This window comes from Papio anubis, chromosome 5 (assembly GCF_008728515.1).
Source record: "Papio anubis isolate 15944 chromosome 5, Panubis1.0, whole genome shotgun sequence".
NCBI classification, from domain to species: domain Eukaryota; kingdom Metazoa; phylum Chordata; class Mammalia; order Primates; family Cercopithecidae; genus Papio; species Papio anubis.
Window position 1 is genome coordinate 60204721 of NC_044980.1, and position 27095 is coordinate 60231815.

A 27095-nucleotide genomic window follows, 5' to 3' on the forward strand; every position below is an offset into this window, starting at 1 on the left:
GTCTTGAACTCCTGACCTCAAGTATTCCTCCCACCTCAGCCTCCCAAAGTGCTGGCATTACAGGCATGACCCATTGCATACAGCCCCCCTCTTTCACTCTTAAAAGTGTCCCAGTGTACACAAGAAATTAGAGTCACTCCAGTTTGTCACAGTCCTAGACTGAAATGGAAACTGAATCTAGATAAAGATTTTTGAGTAAGAAACCAACAAGGCATGGACAAAAGGAAGGGAAACTGAAGAGGAGGAATATGGGCAATGGGGGTGGGTAGATATAGTGGGCAATAGAGTGAGACCCTGTCTCAAGAAAAAAAAGAACAAAAGGTTGGTTTAATATTCTAAACCAATCATCGCAATTCACTGTGTTAATACACTTTTAGAAAGATGAACTATATGATCGTCTCAAACAATTCAGAAAAAGCAGCATGGTAAGAGAAAAATAAATGCTTCAAAATGCCCACATAACAAAATTAATTCACCCACAATCTGAATTCACACTTCCTATAAACCTAATATATTCTTTAAAAGCTTAGTGAAATAAATATTTAACTGGTCATAAAACAGGTAACTGGCATTTCTTTAAAGATTTTTAAAAATCCATAAATGAATACCAAATAAATGTTAATGTATCACATTTAACTTCCCTTTCCTCTATCTGTTCTAATACATTACCATGAAACCAATATATAATCCTGATAAACACATTATTTAAAAAATAAGAAAACTTGTTTAAATGCATAGACTGCAGGCCAAATTTTAACAATAAACCACTTTTATAGCTATTTTTGTACTCCCAACTGAAAACATTATGTGACTTTGGAAATTCTAATTCCTTTATAATCCAGCAGCACCAAAGCAAACAGTCATGACCCCTTAAGAGGATAAATATGCCCATTTTAATTAAAGACTAAATTATTTGACTTGGTGTGCAATTTTTGCATCTGTATTTTGAGACGTATTTATAAATCCTGTGCTTTTCATTAATGAAAAACTGTAAAAGTATAATAATTGACAAATAGCCTACAGAGGCAGTCTTAAAAGCTGTCTTGAATTCTCAAGAATTTAGGCTAATAAGAGGAATGAAGTATTGATACACGCCACATTATAGATGAACCTTGAAAACACTGTGCTAAGTAAAAGAGGCAAGTTACAAAAGACCACATATTGTATTATTTCATTTATATGTATGGTCTAGAGGTAAATCTATACAGACAAAAAGTACATTAGCAGTTGCCTATGACTAGGGTAGGAGTGGGGACTGAGGGGAATGTGGGAAATGGAGGATGACTTCCTTTGGGAGTGATGGAATGTTCTAAAATTGATGATAATGACGATTGCACAACCCTGTGAATATACTAAAAACCAATGAACTGTATACTTTAAATGGATAAATTGTATGGTCTGTGAATTATATCTCAATAAAGCTGTTACCATAAAAAGAACTTAGGCTATAATTCCTACCCTAAATATAAACTGTTATGTATTATTATCTTAAAAATGGAAAAACCTGATTCCAATACTTTATACGAGAGAAAGCCAAGAAATGTATGCATTAGTCTGTTCATGCTAATTGCTAAACATTGATGCAAATATACTCCACGTCTTTGAATTCCTACTGAATTTCAGACAACAAATAGATTTCTTGAGTATTTTACCACAAAATAGATTTAGATATTGGCTTGACTTTAAACTTGTGGTGGATATTTCCTGACTTCATTTGAAAATTTAATTAAATTAAATAACCTGTCAACTTGCAGGTTTTTATTCCTAAGTAGCTATTAATTTGGTTTATCAATAAAAACCTTAATAAAGTATGGGAGGCAACACATATCAAGCCACTGATAGATTTAGCCATTTTACAATATTTAGATATATCTAAATATCATTTGAATACCATAAAGACACACAATTTTTGTCAATTTAATAATTTTAAAACAACAAAATACAAAGCTTAATAAAGATAATTTGCAAGTTTTATAGCAAGTTAGCTTTTTAACTATGTGTGCACAGTCTTATTTTGCCTTCAAAAATTCTGCTTCTAGAGTTTCAAGTAAGGAATATTAATCATTTCTTGACCTAGGTATATAATGTTATATTTCACCACTGATGTATTGTGAATTTCATTCACTAATTTAGGTGAATATTAATCATCATCAAATAATTCTAATAGATCTTAGTCTATGAAATCAATCAATACCAGTTACTAATACTGATATTTTAACTAAAAATATAGATCACAAAAATGAAAGATCAGTTTTATTATTCTATTAATGCATATTTATAATATATGAAATATAATAAACTATAGAAATATTGCCATATTTCTACAAATGTATACATTTTAGCCCTAACTTTGGTATTCAGAGCTAAGATGTCAGGTACTTAATACAACATAGAGAGGTAATCATCATTTTAGGAAGTGGCTTAAAGCTGCTCTTTGGTATAGCATAAAGTTAAGATTTGATAAATCTAGGTAGTGATAACAGGTATTCATTATATTATATATTATTTATTATGAAAAATTATATAGAACATAGTATATGCACACATATGTACATATAAAATACACATATATAATATATATAAATTTTAATATGTTATTTGGTGTTCATTCAATATTATTGATATCAGAAAAAACAACATGCAAAATTCCTTTATTTTCTTTCTCTCTAGTCAGAGTGATCTGATAGCTTTGCAGAGCACAGTACATTTTAAATGTAAATCAACAAAATAAAACAATAAGATACCATTTTTAAAGAAAGGGATAACATTTTGAGTTTTTAAAAGTAACTACTGTTACTTAAGTGATTGCAATCTCAAATGGCTTTTGCATAGAACCTTTGAGTCCCTGGGACAAAATTTGGCCCAGTGGAAATAAACATATCAATCATTTTTCCTCTGGCATTCTTTTTTTTCTTTTCTTTTTTTTTTTTTTTTTGCTCACTCTGTCACCCAGGCTAGAGTACAGTGGCGCAATCTTGGCTCACTGCAAGCTCCACCTCGCAGGTTCACGCCATTCTCCTGCCTCAGCCTCTCGAGTAGCTGGGACTACAGGTGCCCACCATCACGTCTGGCTAATTTTTTTGTATTTTTAGTAGAGACAGGGTTTCACCATGTTAGCCAGATGTTCTTGATCTCCTGACCTTGTGATCTGCCCTCCTCAGCCTCCCAAAGTGCTGGGATTACAGGCATTAGCCACCGTGCCCAGCCCTGGCATTCTTGACACACACATTATACATTCTCCCTAGTGAGTTGACATTTCAAGCAAACATACAACATGATCTCACTCAAAAACAGTCGGGTCAAACCCCTGAACATGTTAATAAGTGAGTTATATCAACCAATTTTCAACAGTAATATAAAATCATCTGTGGAATTCTCAAAAATATTTTTACAAAAATTAGTAGTATGATTTAAACACATGTTGGATTTCAAAATAAGAAATATATAAGAGAGTCCAACACTGGTACCTCTCTTCTGATCCTCAAAAACTAACCATTTTAAAAAATATTTTTACAAAAATTAGCAGTATGATTTAAACACATGTTGGATTTCAAAATAAAAAATATACAAGAGAGTCCAACACTGGTACCTCTCTTCTGATCCTCAAAAACTAACCGTTTTTAAATATTAACGATGATACTCCTCTCATTTTGATAAGTCACTCTGTGGCCCTAGCAATCCAAAAATAATTATAGACTTTTAAATAGGCTAGAAGTTACTTTGAAACTTTAATAAGAATTCAAAAAAGAATTATACACTGCTCCAAAAAGCATTTTTCTAACCTCTGTTACATTAGCCAATCTAAAATAATATGATATGAACTCTTTGAACTACTACTCTATTAAATCCTGAGATCATTTCTAGTACTAGTCTGATCATTAGGAGACAAGTTTAAAAAGAAAATTTTCGGCCAGGCACGGTGGCTCATGCCTGTAATCCCCAGTACTTTGGGAGGCCAAGGTGGGAGGATCACGAGGTCAGGAGATTGAGACCATCCTGGCTAACACGGTGAAACCTCGTCTCTACTAAAAACACAAAAAATTAGCTGTGCATGGTGGCACGCACCTGTAATCCCAGCTACTCAGGAGGCTGAGGCAGGAGAATCACTTGAACCTGGGATGTAGAGGTTGCAGTGCCGAGATCGCACCACTGCGCCCCAGCCTGGACGACAGAGCGGGACTCATCTCAAAAAAATAAAATAAAATAAAATAAATAAAATAAAATAAAAAATAAAATTTTATGTTTAAATCTCAAACTTCAAAAAGGTACTTGAAGTAGCTTACAAAAGCAAACAAGAGCCCTGCAGAGAATCAGGAAAATATCCAAGCGAATTCAGAGTAAAAAGTTGGACAGCTGAATGTTGTAGCCAGCGCAAAGAAAGGTGGGCTAACTGCCCAGATGTACTCTACTACTTGAATACCTATATACGTGCTTGGTGTAACTTCTGTCATTTGAGGCAAAAGGTAAAAATCCAATGGAGATATAATAATGCAAATGTGAAGTATTGGGAGCCCACTGTGTGTCACATTTGGGAAGAGAGAAAGAGCTTTACAAATATAAATACAAAAGTCATGTAAATATTTATGATCATTTTGTAAGCTATATACAACAACATTTTCTTCTAGTAATTTCATTGACACTAATCAACGTCCATATTTTTCAACAGAAAGGTTTCTACATTTGCACAATTCCCAGTATATTTTTAATTCCTTAAGTATATTTAAGAATATTCCAGACCACAAGACTCTAAGGGGTTGCAAATTTTATCAGACTAAAATGTCAACGTGTATTTATATAGAACCATATGATGTTTTTATTCAGCAGGCATGTCATAAACCAAATTTTCTCACTTATGATGCCAGGTAGATAAAGTCAATTAAAGTGACTATAACTATAAAAAAAATTCAGAAATTTCACTGTACGACTCAGTTACTCAAAAAATTTTTCTAAAGTTTACATTATCTTACAGGATCTCAAGATTCTAACTCATATACTTTGTATTCCCTCCCTAGAACCTAATGTAGGGTCAATGAACATACCACAGATGAAGCATATGTTAAATACTGTCTTGCAAATTGAAATAATCATCATACCAAAGACTATAATGCTTCCATTTTGCTTATTGTTTATTGTTACTTTTTATTTTAAAATATTGATAAGAAGTCAAAAGGCACACTTATCTTAAAATAATTTAAGTATAATATTTCTAACCAATTATAATTAAGAGTATTAAAAACTAAAACAGATAGCATCATATAATCAAAGACAGAATCACCAGGATCTGAGCCGTATTCTTTCACTTATTAGCTGAGTAATCTTGACAAACTTACCTACCAGTTCCCTCATTCCTAACATAATAACACTCTCTACAGAATTGTTGCTGGAGAGTAAAGAATAAAATGGATCTGAAAACAGTTTTGTAAAATTGGAAAGCAATATAAAAATTCAATGGGTTATCATCAAAAAATAATTTTGCTTGAGAGACAAGCTGTTCAACACATAGTGTAATCAATCTGCTTCTTTATGTTTATATATCTTAATTAAAGTATTTTAAATTAGATAGACATTCAAGTAAGTTGTATAACTGCCAGTGTCCTCCTCTCTTTTAATAAACTTTAACACAACTGGAAGGTAAAAATAGTTAATATATTTTATAACCAATAATGGTCACTTTATTTTTATGATATATATTTTCTCATATGTTTTAATCTTGTTTTAGTGTGTATTTTGTTCAGTTAACAAATCATCTACATGCTTTCTATTAAACATTATGAATAGAACTTATCAGTAGAAGGAAAGTCATTTATTAAATTTCTAAGTCAAATTTTAATATTTTCTTTTTTCTTATTTGGTTCATTTGATGCAAACACAATAATAGTGTAATACATTCTTTCCCAGTAGTGAAAAATAAATTACCATTTTGCTTTCTCTATACTCATTATCTGAATGAGGCTTTAGATAGAACCAAATTTATTACAATAGTGAATAAACACAATAATCAATGGAAAAATACTTGCAACAAACCATACCTAGTAATAAGAACTGCATTATCGTGGTGGGCAATCCCATTTTCTGGAATGGTGTTTCCATCACTTTGGTGGGAGAGAATGGATTTCTGCCATTTACAGAAGCTATCGAGGGACTTGTCTGCATGGTGGTTTATCTCCAAGTTTGGCTGCAATACAACATGCATACCAGAAATGTTCCAAACAAATTACTAAGGTCAGTTGTTAAAACTTTTGAAGACTAAAGTGGGAGTATAATTAGAAGCAGTGGTTTCTAGGAATAATCTCTTGCCAATTTTTATTTCTGTAATATCTGACCTAGAGCTCATTTGGTATATTATTGAACAGATATTTTTTCCAGTTCCAGCTGTAATGATAATGTGAACATATGTGAGATTATCAACATAAAAACTAAAGAAAACCATTATTATAAGATATGCCATGCAAATGCTCACCCTTATACTGAAACATAGCTAATCTATATAGCTTTAACATAAAAGGCATATTCTTGTAATGTATTTAAAATTTGCTTAAGATATTAAATGTGTAGAGCTAAAACTCATATCCAACTAGAACTTCCTAATAGGAGCAATAATAAAACATATTATTTAATAATAAGTAATTCTATAGCTCTATAGCCTGTCTGTTAAGCATCTTAGACTTATAAACTAACACATTCTTACCTGATCTTCTGTGAGAACAATTAAGCGGGCCACTATAATATTCACAACGTTTCCTAGGCTGGAATCACGGTAAAGTTTGGCAACCTGACCTCCAGAAAATAAGAAAAGACACAAAGTCAGACAAAAATCATAGGGTGATAGTCTGATTTTTTTAAGTGCTAAAACAAGTTTTTATAAATTTAACCACTGTATACATTACTCTGTATCACTTAGAACTCTACCCTCAAGGTGCCTTGGTAAAAGGTTTTTATACCAGTCTACCTCAATAAATATTTTCTCCTAGACATGAACTACAGCATGGAAATTAGAGGGTGAGCTGATGTTTCAAGTTAAAAAAGAAAAACAAAACCCTCAAACAAGATTTAACGATCCACTAAAACTGTCGTATTATCTAAAAATGAATGATAAGGTCATCTTTAAATGTATTTCTATGGAACTGAAACAATACTAGACCAATCTTTTACCATTTTAGACAGGTAAATTCTTATCATTATTAACTTCACAGCAAAAATTTGTGACCTTAGTCAAAAACACAACAAATATGAAATAAAATATTATATAGAGGGATCAAACTTACAATATTCATCACACTCAAAATGTAATGTTCAATGTCTTTGCGGCCATGGTAGCCCACCATCATTTTATCTGCCACTACCAATGTCTCCACAAACCGTTCAATGCTCACTGATCTCTTCTGTCTGTGGTGGTTATGTGTGTTGTTAATTGGTAGTGAATAAGAAAAAGTGGATGTATCATTCAGCCACCAAGGTTTGCCACTTCTTGTGAAATCTACAATAAAAGCAACCAATTCAGGTAAGTTCACTAATTAAACATATTTATTTATAAATCTTTCATGTAGACATGCTTCTCATAAATTATCTAATATATTAAGATTTTTCAAAGGGAAGAGAATGAGAAAATGCAGTAGTGAGAAATAAGTCTGTAAATTTTTGAAAATAATGTTATCTGAAAAAAAAATTCAACTGCTCATGAAAACAAAAAAAATCTAATAAATGAATTAATAAAAAATAATTTTCAAATAATCATTTCATATTATTCCAGTAATTATATCTTGATACATTTAAATTTAGGATATATACTTTAAAGAATCATTTAAAGTTATTTAAAAAGCATCTAGAGTATGAACTTTTGAATCAGTCTAAGACAGCTCTGATAGAGAACCCTGATTTTGTAAAAATCTATTTCAAAGATACTTTGAGCATTCATTTTAAAACAAGATGCTTCTATTAAGCTATTTTAATTAGAATCAATTCTACTGCTCTAGAAATCTCAATTCTAAAAGGCAATGAATTACTTTTTTCACTTAGGTCGGCAGTCTACAACTATTTATTCTGACAGAGTACTCAAAATACTTCTTTTCCAAAGCCTAGAAGTAAGAGACATTCAATTAGAGTTGAAAGATCACGATTCCAGCATAATTTGCTTTGAACCACATTTAGTACGGATTGCAATGTATCCTTTGTTTTCTACACATTTGGTTCTTCAGTATAGAGGCAGCCTTTTAGTGCTACGGCATTTGTAAACACCTGCCTCACTGATTATCATCTTCATTAAATAAACTTGAGCATGTAGAGGGCCTCTGTATATCTTCCACATCCTTATATTGAATAGGAAATCTTTCTCATCCCCACTATTGAAAAATTTAGTGAGGAATAATTAGATTAATATATATGATACACTTGACAGAAAGTGTAACTATTCTCATTTCTCCAACTTCTTTAGCCTTTCTCTTTAAAAAATTGCATTGGTAGGTGCTATGGTTTGAATATCTCCTCCAAAACTCATGTTGAAACTTAATTGCCATTGAAACAGTATTAACAGCTGGGGCCTCTAAGAGATGATTAGAACTTGAGGGCTCCACCCTCATGAAGGAATTCAAAGCATTATTGTAGGAGTGGGTTGGTTATTGTGGGAGTGGGTTCCTGATAAAAAATAATGAGTTCAGCCCAATTTCCTCTCTCTGTTGTGTGCACTCACTTCCTCCTCTTGCCTTCCTCCATTAGATGACCCTCACCAGATGCTGGAGCCATGCTCTTGGACTTCCCAGCATCCAGAACCATATGCTTAGTAAACTTTTACTGTTCTTAAATTATCCAGTCTCAGGTATTCTGTTACAGCAGCAGGAAACGTGCTAAGACAGTAGGATGAATAAATTTTAGGAAATAAGGTGGAAATGATCATAAGACCCATCAGTTAAATACTCCTGAAACTCCTAAAGTCAAGAGAAGCAAAGACATAAACACCACTTCTTATTTCAATAGTATATCCTCCAGATAGTAAGTGTTTCTCTATATCCATTTGTGGCAGACAGACTCTCCAGATGGCCTCCATGACCTCTGTCTCCTGATGTTAACATCCTTTTGTGATTTCCTCCTTTTGAATATAGGTAGGACCTGTGACTTGCTTCTAACTAACAGAATACAGCAAAGATGATGAGATGCCTGTGACTTTGAGTATATTAGTACATGATTATGTTACATAATATTGTAGCATTTACCTAGAGTCTCTCCCTTGCTGACTTAGAGAAAGCAAGCAATCACATTGGTGAACTGACGCTGGCATCTGAAGACAATCATCCAAAAACTAAAGCTATCTGTAACCACAAAGAACTGAATGCTGCCAACAACTATGGGGGTAGAGAAGTGGATTCTTCCCCAGTCAAGATTCCAGATGAGAATTCAGCCCTAGCTGAGGCTAAGCAGATGACCCATCCATGCACAGACTCCTGACCAACAGAAACTGTGAAATACTAAAAGTATACTGAGTAAGCCACTAGGTTTTATTGGCTAATATTATTACAAAACAGCTGAAAGCTTTTCCACATCAATATAACTCCAATTTCTCCTGCTCAGTCCTCTGTGATCATAAAACCACTCATGTATTCAAGTCATGCCTAGTCTCTTACTCTGGCTAAACAGCTTAAATGTCCAAATATAGGATTTTATTTTCATTCTTTTGATCATTTCCCCTTCTCTGACCCATTCAATTTCTTCTTATTTTTATTTAAAATATTGTGAAAACAATTAGACATTATTGTGCAATAAACACAACGCAATGGTAGTTCTCATTTAAAATGTATTCAGGTCGGGTGTGATGGCTCACGCCTATAATCCCAACACTTTGGGAGGCTGGGGTGGGTGGATCACCTGAGGTCAGACCTTGAGGCCAGCCTGGCCAACATGGTGAAACCCCATCTGTACTAAAAATACAAAAATTAGCCAGATGTGGGGAGGGCGCCTGTAATCCCAGCTACTCAGAAGGCTGAGGCAGGACAATTGCTTGAACCTGGGAGGTGGAGGTTGCAGTGAGCTGAGATGGCACCTCTGCACTCCAGTCTGGGCAACAAGAGCAAAACTCCATCTCAAAAATAATGATAATAAAACTAAAAATGTATTCAGTGTAAGGTAATTGGTGTTATCATCATCTTTGTTATTGTCCTAATTTTCAACATTTTAGTTTTTAAAATTTTTAGTTGGCTTGGCTATCACTCTAACAAACTACAAATTATTTGAACATTAAAACTATATATTTTTATTTATGAATGTCCATCAAAGGTATTTTATATATAGCATATATAATTATATATTCAATATTTTATACATATACACATATACTGAATGAATAAAATCAAGAGAGAACATCTTCAGTTTCACTTTAAAAATTAAATTAATCCAGCATAATTAGCTCATTATAAAACTATGCATTCTATAATTGCCAATTGACTTCTTAATGTTAAGCTTAGTGATCTGTAAGTACTATCTTTCTTAGTCTAAAATAGAAAACGAGATTAACTCGCTTTGTTTCAAAATAAAGATAGTAGTTCTTCAAATGATACCTGTTACAGATGCTTTGCTTAATTTAATTTTGATTAGATTATAGCATGTTAGGAAAATATTGCTCATAAACACATACAACACGGTAACTTTTTCCCAAAATCAATATATGGATTTCATTGCCATTTGAAATAAGATTTTAACTTTTTGATCAATATCAAAGTGTTTGAATATATACAGCCATTCACTATTATTTCATTAATCTGCTTTATTTTAGTACTTACATAGTACTTACTACTTCTGGACAGTTGGCCATATATTTGTTTGTTTGTTTGTTTGCTTATTTAGTTAACTGTCTTTCCTCACTAGAATATAAACTCCATGAGAGCAGGGACTTTTTCTGCTTTATTTATTGCTGCATCCCCAGCACCTAGAATAGCCTTGCATACAGGAATTAAATGAATATTTACTTAATGAATATATAAGTAGATAATGAAGATATAGAGATGTAATGACATCTATTTCAATGGACTAGAAGAATACTTAGTTATCTCTGGGTGTTGGAATAAGTAATTTTCAGTTTCTTTTTTTCCTTTTTGTCCTGTATTTTCTAAAAAGAACATTTATTACTTCTATAAAATTTTTAAAAATTCAGAGTTTGAATCTAATTAGAATGGAAAAAATTAGTATCTGAATGTAAGATAAATATATCCAGTGTCAAAGGGGTTTTCATATCTTATATTTTGACATAAACTTGAATTCCAGGTAATAGGCTAACTGGCAGTGTATGCCTATAAATTCACATCTCTCACTTGACCTATGCTGTTGAAACAGTATTACAATTAAGATGTTAGCCAGACATTTCCCAAATTTACTACTAACACAAAACATTTTTTTTTCCAATTAAGTCTAGTAACACTTGCCCAGAACATAGGGAAATACTATTTTATATTCCCAGTAATAGGAAGCCAGTGAAGTTTTTCAAGGTGTGTGATACAGCCAGATTTAGGGGACAGATTTTACTGAAAACAAGAACACAAACCTGGAGGCAGAAAGCATAATTAGAAAGTCAGTATAGTGGTCTCGTCAAGAGATAATGACGGTCTAAAACAAACAGACTAGAGTTCGGGGTAGTAGAAATGACAAGTGAATTGAAAACATTGAAATGGAACACTGTTTAGGAAATTCTCATAGTAATCCAAATGAGAGATGGTAGAAGAATCTTTCCCCAAAAGGACAGAATTTTATGACAGCCATAAGAATGGATTTGGAGAAGTGTTTCACTAATGCGTAAACCATTAAAAAATAAGGATCTGCCTGACTTAAAATAATGTGATACGTACTTCAAAAAAGGATAATTTAAATATGAAAGGATTAAGAGATAGGCTTTTCAGAATATGATAAAATCTTTAAAGATTTTTACAAAAGGTGATCTTCTTTACCATCATACAGTGAAGGTTGGCATATTATGGAAAAATGATAGAATAATTACATTATAATAAACAACTGAATATTTAAATCCTAGTTTTTTTTCTTTCTTTTTTTTTGAGAAGGAGTTTCGCACTCGGAGTGATCTTGGCTCACTGCAACCGCTGCCTCCAAGGTTCAAGCAATTCTCCTGCCTCAGCCTGAGTAGCTGGGACTACAGAAGCGTGCCACAATGCCCAGCTAATTTTTGTATCTTTAGTACAGAAGGGGTTTCACCATGTTGGCCAGGATGGTCTCGATCTCCTGACCTCGTGATCCGCCTGCCTTGGCTTCCCAAAGTGCTGGGATTATAGGCGTGAGCCACTGTGCCCAGACTGAATTCTAGTTTTTAAAGAATTTACATATAGTTACACTTACAGTCTAAATGTTGTTAAATATAAGATAAACTTATTTCCATAATGTTTCGTTTCATTACTCAATACAAAGACCCAACAAATCTTCTGTTTTCATTATTAACTATGCAATTTTATTTCAAGTTTTAAGTAGATTCACTGTAAGTTGTCTTTTTCTGGTACCAACAAGGACCTAATTAACAGCCTCAGAGATTACTCAAGAAGAAAGTGTGCAGAATGAGAATAGTAGGTTAAGAAAAGAAGACTTAATACTTAAGAAGAAAACAAGCCCATGAAGAATATGGAGAAGAAACAAAAGGATGATGCATATCATACACTAACTCACAAGGCAATCCTTTCTTTCTTTTTATTTTTTATTTTTTTTGAGATGGAGTCTCGCTCTGTTACCCTGGCTGGAGTGCAGTGGCATGTTCTGGGCTCACTGCAACCTCCGCCTCCCGGGTTTAAGCGATTCTTCTGCCTCAGCCTCCCAAGTGGCTGGGACTACAGGCAAGCGCCACCACGCCTGGCTTATTTAATAGAGACAGGGTTTCACCATATTGGCCAGGCTGGTCTCGAAATCCTGACCTTATGATCTGCCTGCCTCGGCCTCCCAAAGTGCTGGGATTACAGGCATGAGCCACCACGTCTGGCTAACCCTTTCTATTTTTTACTAAATGTATTCGTTGGTGACTTTACCTTTGCATTAAGCTGAAATCTCTCTCTGAAACATTCTGCCCCTGTTTCTAGCTACTGGAGCTATATAGAACAAATCTTTAAAAAAAATTTTAATATAATAACACTTTAGTGTACTAGAAACAGTCATTTTAATGATAGCTACAGTTTGATTGGGTAACTAGTATGTGCTGAGATGAGCACTCAGAGAGGTTGGGTAATTAATTGGTCCTATGCTATACCAAAGCACATGTTCTTTTTGCTATGCTATGTTATATCCACTGTTTCTCTACATTTTCTCACCTTTAGACTAACATCCTCCTAACTCCTTAGCTCTAGTCTTGCTCTTCTCTAATTCCATCTCCATATTGCTGCCAGAGTAGTCTTTGTAAAACACAAATCTGATTATGTTATTCTTCCTGTTTAAATCCTGTCCGTGGGTTTCTAGTGTACTTAGGATAAACAAACCCCTTAACATGGTTTACAAGCTCTTCATGATGTGGCCTCTGCTAATCTTTCCAGTTTCATCTCTCACAGCCACTTCCCCCAACCACTATGAACCTCACCTTTATCCCTCCAGCCCACATTCTAATATCCAGTTACATGAACTGTCTGTCAATTTATATAACATGACATTCTCCCTTTTGGTTTAGGAGCTTCATAAACGCTGTTTTCTCTATGTGAAACACTATAGCCAATGCTTTCTCCACTTCTACACAGCTACTTTTACTTTTCCCCCAGGCCTCAGCTTAGAAGTCACTTCTTCCATGAAGCTCTCCTTGACCACTGAAGTCTAGGTTTGTTGTCTGTACTGCATATTTTTATAGTATCCTCACTCAGTGCTAACACTACTTTTGAATACTACCTTAAGATTCTTCAAGTCTTAAAGTGTCTAGATTCCTGCTACTAGCATAAAAATATCAGGCTAAACAAATACTCTATTTGCACAAATAGAGTACTACAGTACCTGTGCAAAAAAGCTATAGCTATTACCTAAAATAAGATGGTTATTTTTTTCCCTTCAACCAAAAAAAGAAAATGAATTTTATACAAATTTAGTTTAAAGACTTCTCAAAGAGCTCCCAGATTGATTTAATACTACTGGTAGGTGGCATTGGGAATTACACCTGATGTAAATGACAAGTTGATGGGTGCTGACTAGTTGATGGGTGCAGCACACCAACATGGCACATGTATACATATGTAACAAACCTTCACGTTGTGTACATGTACCCTAGAACTTAAAGTATAATAAAAAAAATTAAAAAAAAAAAAAAAAGAAACCCAACCTAAGAAGCAGAGAGAAAAATGTTTAAAAAAAAAAAACTACTGGTAGGTGACATCCATTAAAAGGGCTCTGGACATTATAATCCTAGTCAAATTCCTAGTTACTTTTATTGCTAACCTTACTACACTTGCCATAAGAAAGAAAAAGCAGCAATCCAATACAATATGCTTTCTAAAAGCTGCACACTCACTCACCCGAAACCCCACAATGAGAGTGATCATACAGATGTCGTTGTTGAAGGGCAGACTTTTTGTAAATAACATGAGGGTGGCCATTTTCATAACTAAAATGCTTGGAATCCTCTGTGGTATTCTTTAAAGGTTCAATAAAATATTCTTCATCTTCTGTAGCAATAACACCATGCTAAAAGAAAAATAAACAAAGAACTTACCAAGGAGAATAATTTTAAATATTAGTTATCATTATTAACAAGAGCTAAAAATAAATAGACACTTCTCTAAAGACAGGGTTAAAACACGTTAATAAAAAAAAATTAGCGAATTATCTGTACTCAGTAAAACACTATATAAATGTTCCTATTCTTTAAAAAGAATATTTAAATACCTCCATATGCTATGCACTGTACTCAGCATGTCACATACATGATTTCCTCCAATTTCACAATGACTCTGTGAGGTAACAGAGGTTTTATGTGAACACTAAAACTTATTTCAGTTCCACATTATGCATGTAACTATATCCTCTGTGTTTAGATATAGCTTTGTGATTGAGTTTTGGACAATAAAAATATGGGCAGAGGGTTATATAACACTTTCAGCCCGACCTCTGAATACCTCTGCAGTGGAATCTCCTACTCTCTTTCCTCACTGAATGAAGACAACTCCAAATACCTAGGGTAGGTAGAAACCAAAAAAGAAGGAACCTGGGTCCCTGCGTGACCTCTTAGAAAGCTGTCTGATGTAGACACAGACACACACAAGAAATAAACTTCTATTGTGATAAATCACTGACATTTTGAGGTTTATGTTGCATCAATTAATAAGTTGTTAATTAACACACATCCCATACATCCCCATTCTGCAGATGAAGTAACAGGCTCAGAAGACTTGCCCAATATTATACAGAGGTAAGTGAAGGTACTGGAATTCAAAGTTCTGCCCTTACTTACAGTATTTTATCACCTTATCCCTATCTACTTAGCCAAGTGCTACTCAGTTTAGTTATCTCTCCTCTTCACCTCGGCCGGTCGCGGTGGCTCAAGCCTGTAATCCTAGCACTTTGGGAGGCCAAGGCCAGGGCGGATCCTGAGGTCAGGAGATTGAGATCATCCTGGCTAACAGGGTGAAACCCGTCTCTCTACCAAAAAATACAAAAAAACTGTAGCGAGGAGGCCGGTGGAGGTGGGCTGCTGTAGTCCCAGCTACTCGGGAGGCTGAGGCAGGAGAATAGAAGTGAACCGGGGCCGGGGCTTGCAGTGAGCTGAGATCACAGAGCCACAACACTTCAGCCTGGCTGACAGGAACTCCGTCTCAAAAAAAACTTTCTCTAGTCCCTAGTCCAAATGGAGTAGCTTCACCCTCCACTGAGCTTCAATAGAGCTAATTCTCAGTATCACTTATTTTCAATTAATTCCACACTGCTTTGTTACATCTCAAGTCTTGAAGTCTTATTTAAAGTTGGTATAAGTTTTCAACTTCATGTTTTAGCTTCCCAATTAGATTATTTGCTTTTTAAGGCAAAGGGTTATGTCTCATATTTCTTTGTATCAGTTACAACCATAGAAAGTGTCCCACATGTAATAGGTATAAATAAAACTTTGTTGATGAAAAAGAATGAGATGGTAAAAGTTATCTGAAATAAGAATTTCCACTCTTGTCTAATAATGTTTTCCTAAGTATGGCACATGTGAGGACTGCTCTTAATCCAACTAATTTACCCTGTAACACCAGATAAAATAAAAACTCTCTGGGTGTATTTCCTCAGCTGGAAAAATGAAAGAGTTGGTCTAAATTAGTGGTTTTAAAACAGCACTCTGGGGAGCCCTAAGGGTTCCATGGAAGTGCCCTCAGGGGATTGCCCCAGACAACAAAGGGAGACCTACATGGCTTGGATTCCTGGGTTTAGGAATCAGTTGTGCTTTTATTAATCTATATATTAAGTTTCCACATAACATTTCATTTGAAAAAGGAGTTTTGCTGCTTTAAAAAGAAAGTTGAAAACCTGTAGTCCAGATAATCTCTAAGGTCCCTTTGAATTCTAAACCTCTATGATTCTGTTTAGGGAAATTCATGTTAAGTACCTCATGCTTGGAAGGAATGATAAGACATAATCAGAGTTGCTCTAATTTATAGATTAAGTTGGCAGTCACCTACATGAAATGAGCTGAGAAATGCAAACAAAAAAAGCAGCCCTGAGTCACTTCATATAATTTTCACCATTGTTTGCTTTAATTTAAGGAAAATAGTCCCTATATTAAATGCAAATACTAGCAAAAATAACATAATATGCCATTAACATATTCTAATACCTCAGTATGAAGTACTTTACCAGGTAGATCAACAATGTGCTAAAAAATGAACACAGTTCCTGCAGAATAGCAGGCAAGTACAAGTTTTGATAAGAGGGATATGTAGGAAGCAGGGTCTAGGCTACAGTCCAGAAAGGCTAGAGACTAAAGTCATGCTGGTCTGTGGGCACAAGAAAATTGAAAGTTACCAGACAAGAAATTTGATTTGCTGGGGAAAAATGAAGTCAGAAGCCTGGTAAGTAAACACAATCTCTAATTTCAAGAATGAAAAGACTCTGGAAGGACAATCCAGAGATTTTATATGTTAGGTACTTTGTAAAATGTTTATAACATTATCTCTTCTTAATAACTCTTTGACGTACCACTATCTGTTCCACTTTGTAGATGAGAAACTGAGATGGAGCAAAGTTAAACAATGAACTCCTGTGACTGACTTTGGAGCCAGAACTCTTAACCACTATACTATAATTCTCTTATCCTCTAAGGGCTGTTTCTGTATTTATTTATTTTTTCACAAAATATGCTTTCACAAGTGCCTATCACAAGGCAGATACTATGCTACGTGGTGGGGATACAACAGTGAACCAAAGTTCCAGCTCTATCATGGTACTTACATTTTGGTGGGAGGAGCTAGAAAAAGCTAATTATGCTGGTGCGGTGGCTCATACCTGTAATCCCAGCACTTTGGGAGGCTGAGGCAGGTCAGTCACAAGGTCAGGAGTTTGAGACTAGCCTGACCAACGTGGTGAAACCCTGCCTCTACTAAAAATACAAAAATTAGCCGGGCGTGGTGGCGCATGCCTGTAATCCCAGCTACTTGGGAGGCTGAGGAAGGAGAATCGCTTGAACCCAGGAGGCAGAGGTTGCAGTAAGCTGAGATCACGCCACTGCACTCCAGAGCCTGGGCAACAGAGCAAGACTCTGTCTAAAAAAAAAAAAATAAAATAAAATTTTTTTAAAAAGCTAATTGATTAAACAAATAAATGATGAAGCAGGTAGTGATAAACATTAAGAGGAGAGATAAAAGCAATCAAAAAGGACAGAGAATAATTAGAGGTGAGAGAATTATAGAAACTATATTGGATAGTTGCAACCATCCTCCCTAATAAGGTGGTATTTAAGCAGAAACCTGAATAAAATGAGGGAGCAAGCTAAACATTTATCTTGGGAAAGGGCAGACCAGATACTGGCAACAGCAAATGCAAAGGCAATGAGGTAGGAGCATGCTTACAGTATTTCAGAAACAATCAGGAGCTACAGTGACTGAAGGGAGGGAAGGGAACAGTGATTATGAGATTAAAAAGGGTCTGAAAACCAGATGATGGAGGGCCTGAAGTTAGTGGTAGCACCAGAAATCCATGCATGCCTGGCAAGAGCCCTGCTCTCACTTACCTCAGTATCCCCATTCACCTTTACACTATCTGCCTCAGGACCATCAGGGTTAATCTCACCATGCGTCCTCTTTCCTGGCAGTATAAATTCCTATGAGAAGCCCAAACCTCACCCCCTGGATTCTAATTCTCACATGATTACATACATCATGTTTTCTGATCCCATCTCCTACCTCTCCCTATTATTTGAAACACTTCCACTGTGTTCTCGCAAACTCAAGGTCAATCATCAATAAAATCTCCTCTATCCCCAGCTTCATCTGTGAATATTCACTTCATCTTGCTCTAACAAAAACCTGAAGCTCCCTAAATGATACTCTTTTCCTGTAGTCCTCTGGAACAGTGGCTGCTTTCTCTTCTACATGCCTCCTATTGGACCTGAAGGTAGCGTCAGATGTTCTTGCAACTCACTGCCATTTCCAAACAATTCTTTCTCCCTCCTCAACAAACAAACACCAGCATTGAACCTCGTGCCACGATCTTCTCCCTCCTTTCTCAGTTGCATTTATCTATTGATCCCAAGTCAGTCCCCTCATTCCTTAAAAATAACAGATTCTGGATTACTGTCATTCTCTGCAACATCATTCCTGAAATAGTTGATTTCAATATCTTCTTATATCACAGATTCTTAAAAAACATGTATGTGCATATGCATATACTCTGAATCCCTTTGGAAGTCTAAGGGTGAAACCTAAGGACTCCTCCTCAGAATATTTTAAATGCAGAAAAAATATATAGGAAATATATATATTTACTAAATAAAACCAATTTAGTAAAATACAGTTATCAAAATATTTTTTAAAAAGAATACATATAACTTGCATAACACTTTAAATAAGATCTTCAGTGGCTCAAATAACTTCCACAATTTCACAACAGTGATGAATAAAAATATTTTGAAAAGAATGCAAAAACTGTAACGATATGAAAATATCTGTGGTTTCTATTGGAGGCAAAGTCACATGTACTGCTATCATCCCATATGGTTACCATATAATCCCATCCATGGACCTAGTTTAAAAACTAATGACATAGATGGTCTCTTCATTCCCTGTCCTCTCAATTTCTTGACCTCCTCCCCCTCAAATATCTTGTCCCTCACCTTACCTTTTACACTATGCCCATGGTCAAACCCTAGACTTCGAGCATTATCAATATTTGGAGCCTTCTATAATCTTGATTTCAAGTATCCCATTCTTCTATCTTTCTAAAACTGTCCCTCTAATATACCAACTCCAAGGGATAGTCCTTTTATCCCCATGAGGTCCCATAATCCATTGATCCTACCACATTTTCACTGTCCTTTACCCACCTCATGTCCTCACCTCCCTCATAACCCAGCTTCAATTCCACCTTCAATTCCCTTACCTCTTTCTCACCTCATGGAATCCAGCTGGCTAAACCACAACCTTGATAAGATTCAACTTTGCTGAGCTTGCACCTTTGCAGCTGCATTTAGCCAGAGGAAAATATACCAGAATGCTGACTGGTCTCACTTTAAATTCATTAATAATTTTAACTGTAACTGTAATGCTTCACAGAAATTGTATATTTATCAAGTTCATTCAGTAACCCATTCTCCTGGATAACTCTTTCATGTTTTCTCATCTCTACTTAATCCTCTAAAACCTTCATATTCCCCTCCAATAGACAACGCAAAACCTCCTACAAATTCCTACAATCACAAATACTCACCTACCTGCATCTTATGTCCATAAAATCTATTTTTCCCTATTATAATGGATGAACTATCTATTCCCCTAGCTAAAGATAATTATTCTATTTGTGTGGAAAATTCGATCATTTCTCACCTATCAAGAACTTCATTCCAGCACCTCTCACTCTACCTAATCATTCCCATCTTCAAACAAAACAAAACCTCCTGTGACCATACTTCTGCCTGCTACTAAAAATTTTTTTTGCTTTTCCAGAAGTCCTGAAATAACAGTCTATATACTCTTTTTCTCTCCTCCCACTCCATTTTAAACCTACTCTAATCATGTCATTGCCTCTTCTCCAAACTCTTCTTCACTGAAACTGCTTTTGTCAAGGTCACCAATAACTTCCTCAATGATAAATTCAATGCAATTTGCAGTGCTACTCTTATTTGGACTCATCAGCAGCATTTTCCTCTTGAAATATTTCCTTCTGGCTGCCAGAACATTTTCCTGATATTCCTTCAACTTTATTACTCTGTTCTCTGTTGTTTCTTCTATGTCTCTCTGACCTCCCTGACCTCTCGGAATGCCCAAGGGCTCAGTCCTTAGACCTCTTCTCTATTCAACCTATGCTCCCTTCAAAGCAATTTCATATAATCTCTTGGCTTTAAATGGCATCTATACATTGATGACTCCTAAATTTACAACTTTCTAATTCATATCTCTCCTCTGAACTCCAGACTGACATATCCAATATCCTATACAACATCTCACGTTTAATACCTCCAACTGAATTCATGATATACATCCCCCTACCTACTCTTCAAACAGCTTTTTCATCTCAGTTGATTCCTGAGTCTTTCTCACTTTAATTGATGGCTGTTAGATTATGTTACTTGCTCAGGCCTCGAACTTGTAGTTATCATTGATTTTATTCTGCAACCCCTAAAGTCTTTACGTCTGGCTCCCAGTTTCCTTTCTGACCTCAACTTCCATTACTCTCCCTCACTTTCTCTTGGCTACAGCCATGTGGCCTCCATGCTGTTCCTCAAACACTCTCAGATCATATCTTTGTACTTGAAAATTTCTACCTGAAAATCTTATCCCTCAGATGCCAGCACTTCCTTCCTCCTTTCCCTTAGGGTCTTTGCTCAATACTTTTTCCTCCTGAGCATTTATCACTACCCAATATATTATAGTTTTTATTTATTTATCTTATTGTGTGTATGCCCTACTAGAATGCAAGCTATATGATAATAGAGATTTTTATTTTTGACTATTGTAATCCTAGCACCTAGAACAGTGCTCATTATATGGAAGGTACTTATAAGTATTAGTGAAATGAATGAATAATGAAAAGGGGAGAATGACAACTGTGGACATGACTAAATGACCAGAAAGTCTAATGGGGTCATTGAGCTTTTCTAACTAGCTATTTAGTCTTTATAATCTTCAGAGGGACTGAAGATAATCAGTTTTCATGAAATAACAGAATGTAAGAAAATCCAAGAAAAAAGAGAAAGAATTTTTGAAAATTAGAAATATGACTGCTATAATTTTTTAATCAACCGAAGGAAAAGAAGATGAAATCAGGGAAATCTCATAGAACTTAGAACAAAAAAGAAAACAATGGAAAAAGAGAAAACGATAAGAGAAGCAGAGAACCAATTCCAGAAAGAGAGAACATGGAGGAAGAAAAAAATAAGAAGATAAAATTATTAAGAAAATAATTTTTTTAATTTCTCTAAGCTGAAGGAGGGTCTTTATTAAAAGCACCCATCAAATACTAAGCAGAAATTAGGAAAGAAAACCCATAGTTAGACGTGTTATAAATTCCTGAAACAGGAAGGATAAAAGGAACATGCTTTCACTGAGGGAAATTTTTTTTTAACTAAAAAAATTTTTTAAAGAAAAAAAGGACAAGAATCTGACTAGCAGCAGACATCTACCTGTGAATCAATGCTAACTTTTAAGACCTTTAATATTTTTCCTTTTTTAAAGCTATAAAACCATATAAATAAATTTTATGCCCTATATATTCCCTTTCCCAGTACTACCATCCATCATCATTAAGGAAGATGATTATTTGAACCCAGAATTTCACATTCAGCTAAATTATCAATCAAACATGAGGGCTGCACAAGGTCCCTTTCAAACAGACACAGACTCAGAAACTTTACTTCCCAGTTGCCTGTTCTGAGGTAATTATTTGAAGATATTCTCCAACAAAACCAGGATGTAAACTCAGAAAGAGAAAGATGTGGAACTAATTTAGGAAAGAAGAAGCCCCAAAATGAGAGATGTTACAGAAACTAACATCAAGAAATTAGTCCAAGAAATTAATTAAATGGCTCCATGAAAAATGCCTCCAAAGAAGAATGGAATGTATTTCAAGCAATAGATACAAGGACTAAGGAACTGGAAAATATTATATCACTTGATAAAGAAACTATGCTTTTTTCTCAATAAGAAAAAGTAAAAGTAAATAGAAACTCCAGAAAAAAATAAAACCTGAGTAAGAAACCGTGGTCCAAATACAAAGCAAATTAAAATATGACATTATATGAAACTGACAGACTATAATGTTAGGAATTTTGTCCTTTGAATGGTGCAAGAGTCCCAGCACTAAAACTATGGGTGAGGAGATAGGAGTAGAAAACACTGATGATCTCTGCATTAACAACTATTTTATATAGAATGATTAAAAACACAGAATTTATTAAAAGTGGTGGCCTTTGAAAAGTAGAATTTAAAAAAAAACACACTTGTTTACATATTCCATTTGATTAAAAATGTAACATCCATAGGAGGTGGAGGTTGCAGCGAGCCAAGATCACGCTACTGCACTCCAGCCTGGGCAAGAGTTAGTAAGACCCTGTCTCAAAAAAAAAAAAAAAAAAGTAACATTATACAGAATAAGAATGAAGGTAAAGTTTACTAAAACTTGTGTGTAAAAGTGTGACATATCTGCTCACAAATTCCTTAGGAACTATCAAGGGAAAAAATAGTAACTTCAGAGGACAAACCTGGCAGATCACCCCTTAATCAAATAAGCAAACTTAGTTAACATGGACCATACAGTGTCAATAAGGGATGAAGTAAAATAGAAAGGTGTTAACAGAGGGAAAGAACAAGAGACAAAGTCTCAATAAGGATGAATAGGTGACATTTTGTCATCTCCTTCATTGTAGAAAAGGTTCCATTTTCAACTTTATTCTCACTTTTGAGTCATCAAAGAGCATGTTTCACAATTTCATAAAGTCACCTATATGAAGTTACTTGCTCTGAAGTTACTTGTTTCCAGAATTGAATTCTTTTCTAAACTTCAGAGCTATATTTCTCAAATACCATTAGACATCTTTAACCTTTATTTATTCAGATTCCTCATATTTGCTATATCAAAGGCATTCTCTTCAAATTACTCTCCAATCCAGCTCTCCTCTGACATTCGTTCTCAACTCATAACATTCATATATATTTTCATCCAAAAGAGATATCTCAGCCATCTTCAATTGCTTTCTCTCCTGTTTCTCACAACAAGTTCAATTCTATTTCAATTTAAAAAATATTATTAACTACCTACTATTCTCTGTCTTATTATATGTCAGGAAAGAAAAAATAGGATGCAAATATTTTAAATTTTGTCCTAAAATGTGGTTCAAATTCATTCTATCTTCTTTATTCTCAACGCCATAGTCTTTGAATAGGCCCTTATTGTCTCCTACATGTTCTAAATTATCTTCATATCTACAATCACTCTTCTCTCAAATCCCACAATGGAATTAGTTTTGTTTTGCTTTTTTCTAAATCTTGAATTTGCTCATTTCATCACCCTGTTAAAACTAGCAATGGCATAATTAATGTTAATGCCAAATGTAAATAACTTAGTCAATGACTAGGAATAGCATTTTTCTATGATAATTAATAGTGTGTCATTTTAACATATGAGAAGTTTTAGAATACATTTTGGATAATCTTATTCAAAAAGATAAGTCTGTTTTATAGATAAAGTCCTAACACTGCTTATAGAGAAACTAGTAATGAGTGTACTCAATTTGTCTATAGAAATTAAACCTAAATCTTATAAGCTAAGTAAACATTTTGGCTCATTTTACTTAACAGTGATAGAAAGCAGACAATTGGAGCACATTCCTATATACATCTACAGTGAAATGTTTTTCTCCATTGTGTAGTTCTTGATAGTTCTTTCAAATTTAAAACTTATTTAAACCCAACTCGAATTATAGTTATTTTATATTGAAACAGAGAATATGGGTATGTTACAATAAAAAAGAAAAACAGTTTCTGAAAATATTCCTTGAGCATCAAAATGTTTGTACCCTTTTCACAGACACAGCTTTAATGGAACATCTACATTAGCCTGAACAGCGTAAACACAGAAGAGAAAGTATGGAAATTTGCTTTGTTTTGCAATTATTACTATGTGCAACTTTGAACTGTGCATTTACCATTAGACTAGAATGGATTCAAATGCCCAGGATAAACTCTGTAGTCTTGAACCAATTTTCTTTTCTTTTTTCTATTCTTTCTTTAAACTATATTTTTAGAAATGGGGGTCTCGCCATGTTGCCCAGGCTGGTCTTGATCTCCCAACCTCAAGTAATCCGCCCATCACGGCCTCCTAAAACACTGGGATTACAGACATGAGCCACCTCACGCAGCCTAGAACCCAGTTTCTAAGTAAAGTAAGATTTACATCAATCTTCATATAAATACATAAAAAATTATCTCATAGACACTGGTATAAAAGATTCTACTTCAAGAACTCGTAACTATAAGTAGGTCATAAGTAATTTTAAGATATGTTACCTACCAAAGAAAGAGATTATAAAAAGAATGTCAGTGTCATGGCTTCCTGCCATAATACACACATACATACAAACATACCCTAAAATTCTTCAAAAATGACTGAGTTTTGTTTATGCATAAAAGATATCTTATCTGAACAGAAAAACTTAAGTCAAAGGGAAACTTGAAGTTTTGTTCATTCCTCTTCTAATAATAGAGTTTTAAAAGCTGCCATTTGAAAAGTCAATACATTATTAAAAAGAAAATCAAAATCAAAGGCAGCAGAAATAGCAAAAAAAATGTAAACTATTACCTTCCTACTTAAACTACACATATATATAATATATATATTTTTAATCTTAGGAAAGACATTTATATTGCGAACTTATTTTCCCATCAGAAGTTTAAAATTGTAGCATCTACTTACCAACCCAACACAGTTGCTTAAAGCCACTTTAGTTGTACTACGTTGATCTTGCAAATATCCTGTGTAATGACAGTTGTCTAAAAAATCATGTTTCCACTGGGGTCCATCTTTCCCCCAATATTCTACTGTAAAATGTTTGGACACAAAATCTGTATTGAGAGTCAAGTTTAGATGAAAGTGCTTGCCATAGGCTGAAAGTTTAAAAAATAACTTAGATACTGCCTGCTGTGGATCAATAGGGTCCATACTCCGTCTTCTCCTTGAGTGTTTATCATTTTTCACAGTAAAGCTGAGAAATGCTCCATTTTGATCAACCCTTATTGGAATAGTTAGCTGGTAGTGTTCAAGGTAAGTCAGGAATTCCTCTTTGTAATCACAAGGCAGAGAATCCAGAAAAAAAACACATGGAAGAAAAGAAAATTTAACGGAACAAAGAAGCAGCAATATAAACAACAACCATGTCAGTTAAAACTATGAATCGTTATATGTGAGGTATGTACAAAAAAAGTTATATTAAACAAAAATGAAAGAAAAATTTAAAATCTGAAGGTTAAGTTGCAATTATTTTAATATTACTTGTGAAAGACTATTTTACTTTTTTAATTTTTAAAACATGGATCCTAAGAGCTAAATTCTGTAAGAAATATGAAAATTTTACATTGAAATAAAAAATAATGAAAAGCACACATATGTAAAAGAAAAGACTTTAGCTCAGATAGAATCTGTTTTTGAAAGTTATCCAAAAAAGAATCTCTATAGCCTTGTAGAAATTATTATTTTTTAAGAAATCATCACACGGTGAAACTCCGTCTCTACTAAAAATACAAAAAATTATCTGGGCGTTGTGGCACACGCCTGTAGTCCCAGCTACTCTGGAGGCTGAGGCAGGAGAATCGCCTGAACCTGGGAGGCAGAGGTTGCAGTGAGCCGAGATTGCGCCACTGCACTCCAGCCTGGACGACAGAGCGAGACTCCGTCTCAAAAAAAAAAAAAAAAAATCGGCAATAGGAATGTAAAATGCTGTAGCCACTTTGAAAAACAGCCTGACAATTCCTCAAAATTTTAAACATGGAGGTAATCATATGATCCAGCAATTCTCCTATCAGGTATGTACACAATAGAAATGAAAATTCATATTCATATAAAAATTTAGATGTGAATGCTCTTACCAGCATTATTCATCATACTCAAAAAGGGGAATTAAACCAAATTTCCATCAACTGATGAATAAACAAAATGTAGTAGATACACACTATGGAATATTATTTTACAATAAAAAGGAATGCAGTACTGGTACATGCTATGACATGAATGAACCTTCATAACAACTGTCTTCATAATCAAACATTTTATGTCTTCATTATCTAACATTTAAAACATTATGCTAAGTAAAACAGCAAGTCACAAAATGCCACATATCATTACATTTATATGAAATATCCAGAATAGGAAAATCTCTACAGACAGAAGGCTTAGAGGTAGCCTACAGCTGGGGGTGAAAGCTAGTTTGGAGAGAATTTGGGAGTGACCACTAAGAAGTATAGGCTTCTTTTTGGAGTGATGAAAATGTTCTAAAATTGATTATGTTGGCGATGACACTAGTGCCAAAAAATAAAATAAGATAAAATAAAATAAAATAAAATAGGTTATTGTGATGGCTGCACAATGCTGAAAATACTAAAAACCACTGAATTTATATACCTTAAATGGGTGAATTACATGGTACGTGTAGTAATATCTCAATAAAGCTATTTTAAAAACAGCTTGACTAAAATTTCAGATAACTTTTAGACATATTTTCCTCATTTAGATGTACTAAATATTATCCACCTACCTTCTTAGCCATACCTTCTTTCAGCTAGATTTACCACTAAGGGAAACCAAATGTCTGCTTATTTGCCTCAGTATCTACATATGGAGTTTACCCACTAATATAAACTCCCATAAAACCATAACCAAATGGTAAATAAATTAAAAGACAGTGTTTATTTCACTTCTTATAAATAGAGTTCATACTAAATGTCACGGCTTCATTGATTTACTCTGAAAGCCACACT

General features: G+C 34.4%; 1 protein-coding gene across 7 annotated transcripts in view; it reads right to left on the reverse strand.

Moving 5' to 3' along the window:
* ADAMTS6 (ADAM metallopeptidase with thrombospondin type 1 motif 6) overlaps positions 1-27095 on the reverse strand; it is a 333350-nt gene that overhangs the window by 296299 nt on the left and 9956 nt on the right. For 5 of the 7 annotated variants that reach the window (XR_004183963.1, XR_004183962.1, XM_017959582.3 and 2 more), the window contains 5 exons: positions 25039-25403; positions 14460-14628; positions 7266-7477; positions 6689-6772; positions 6030-6175 (listed from right to left, as the gene is read on the reverse strand). Coding sequence is in view for 5 of the 7 variants with exons in the window: in XM_017959582.3 (XP_017815071.2) it covers positions 6030-6175; positions 6689-6772; positions 7266-7477; positions 14460-14628; positions 25039-25403 (976 nt within the window). In the remaining 2 variants the exon portion in view is untranslated. Of the gene's footprint in view, positions 1-6029; positions 6176-6688; positions 6773-7265; positions 7478-10766; positions 10865-14459; positions 14629-25038; positions 25404-27095 lie in introns of those variants that run through there. The other 2 variants (XM_021940153.2, XM_021940154.2) reach the window with 2 other exon arrangements.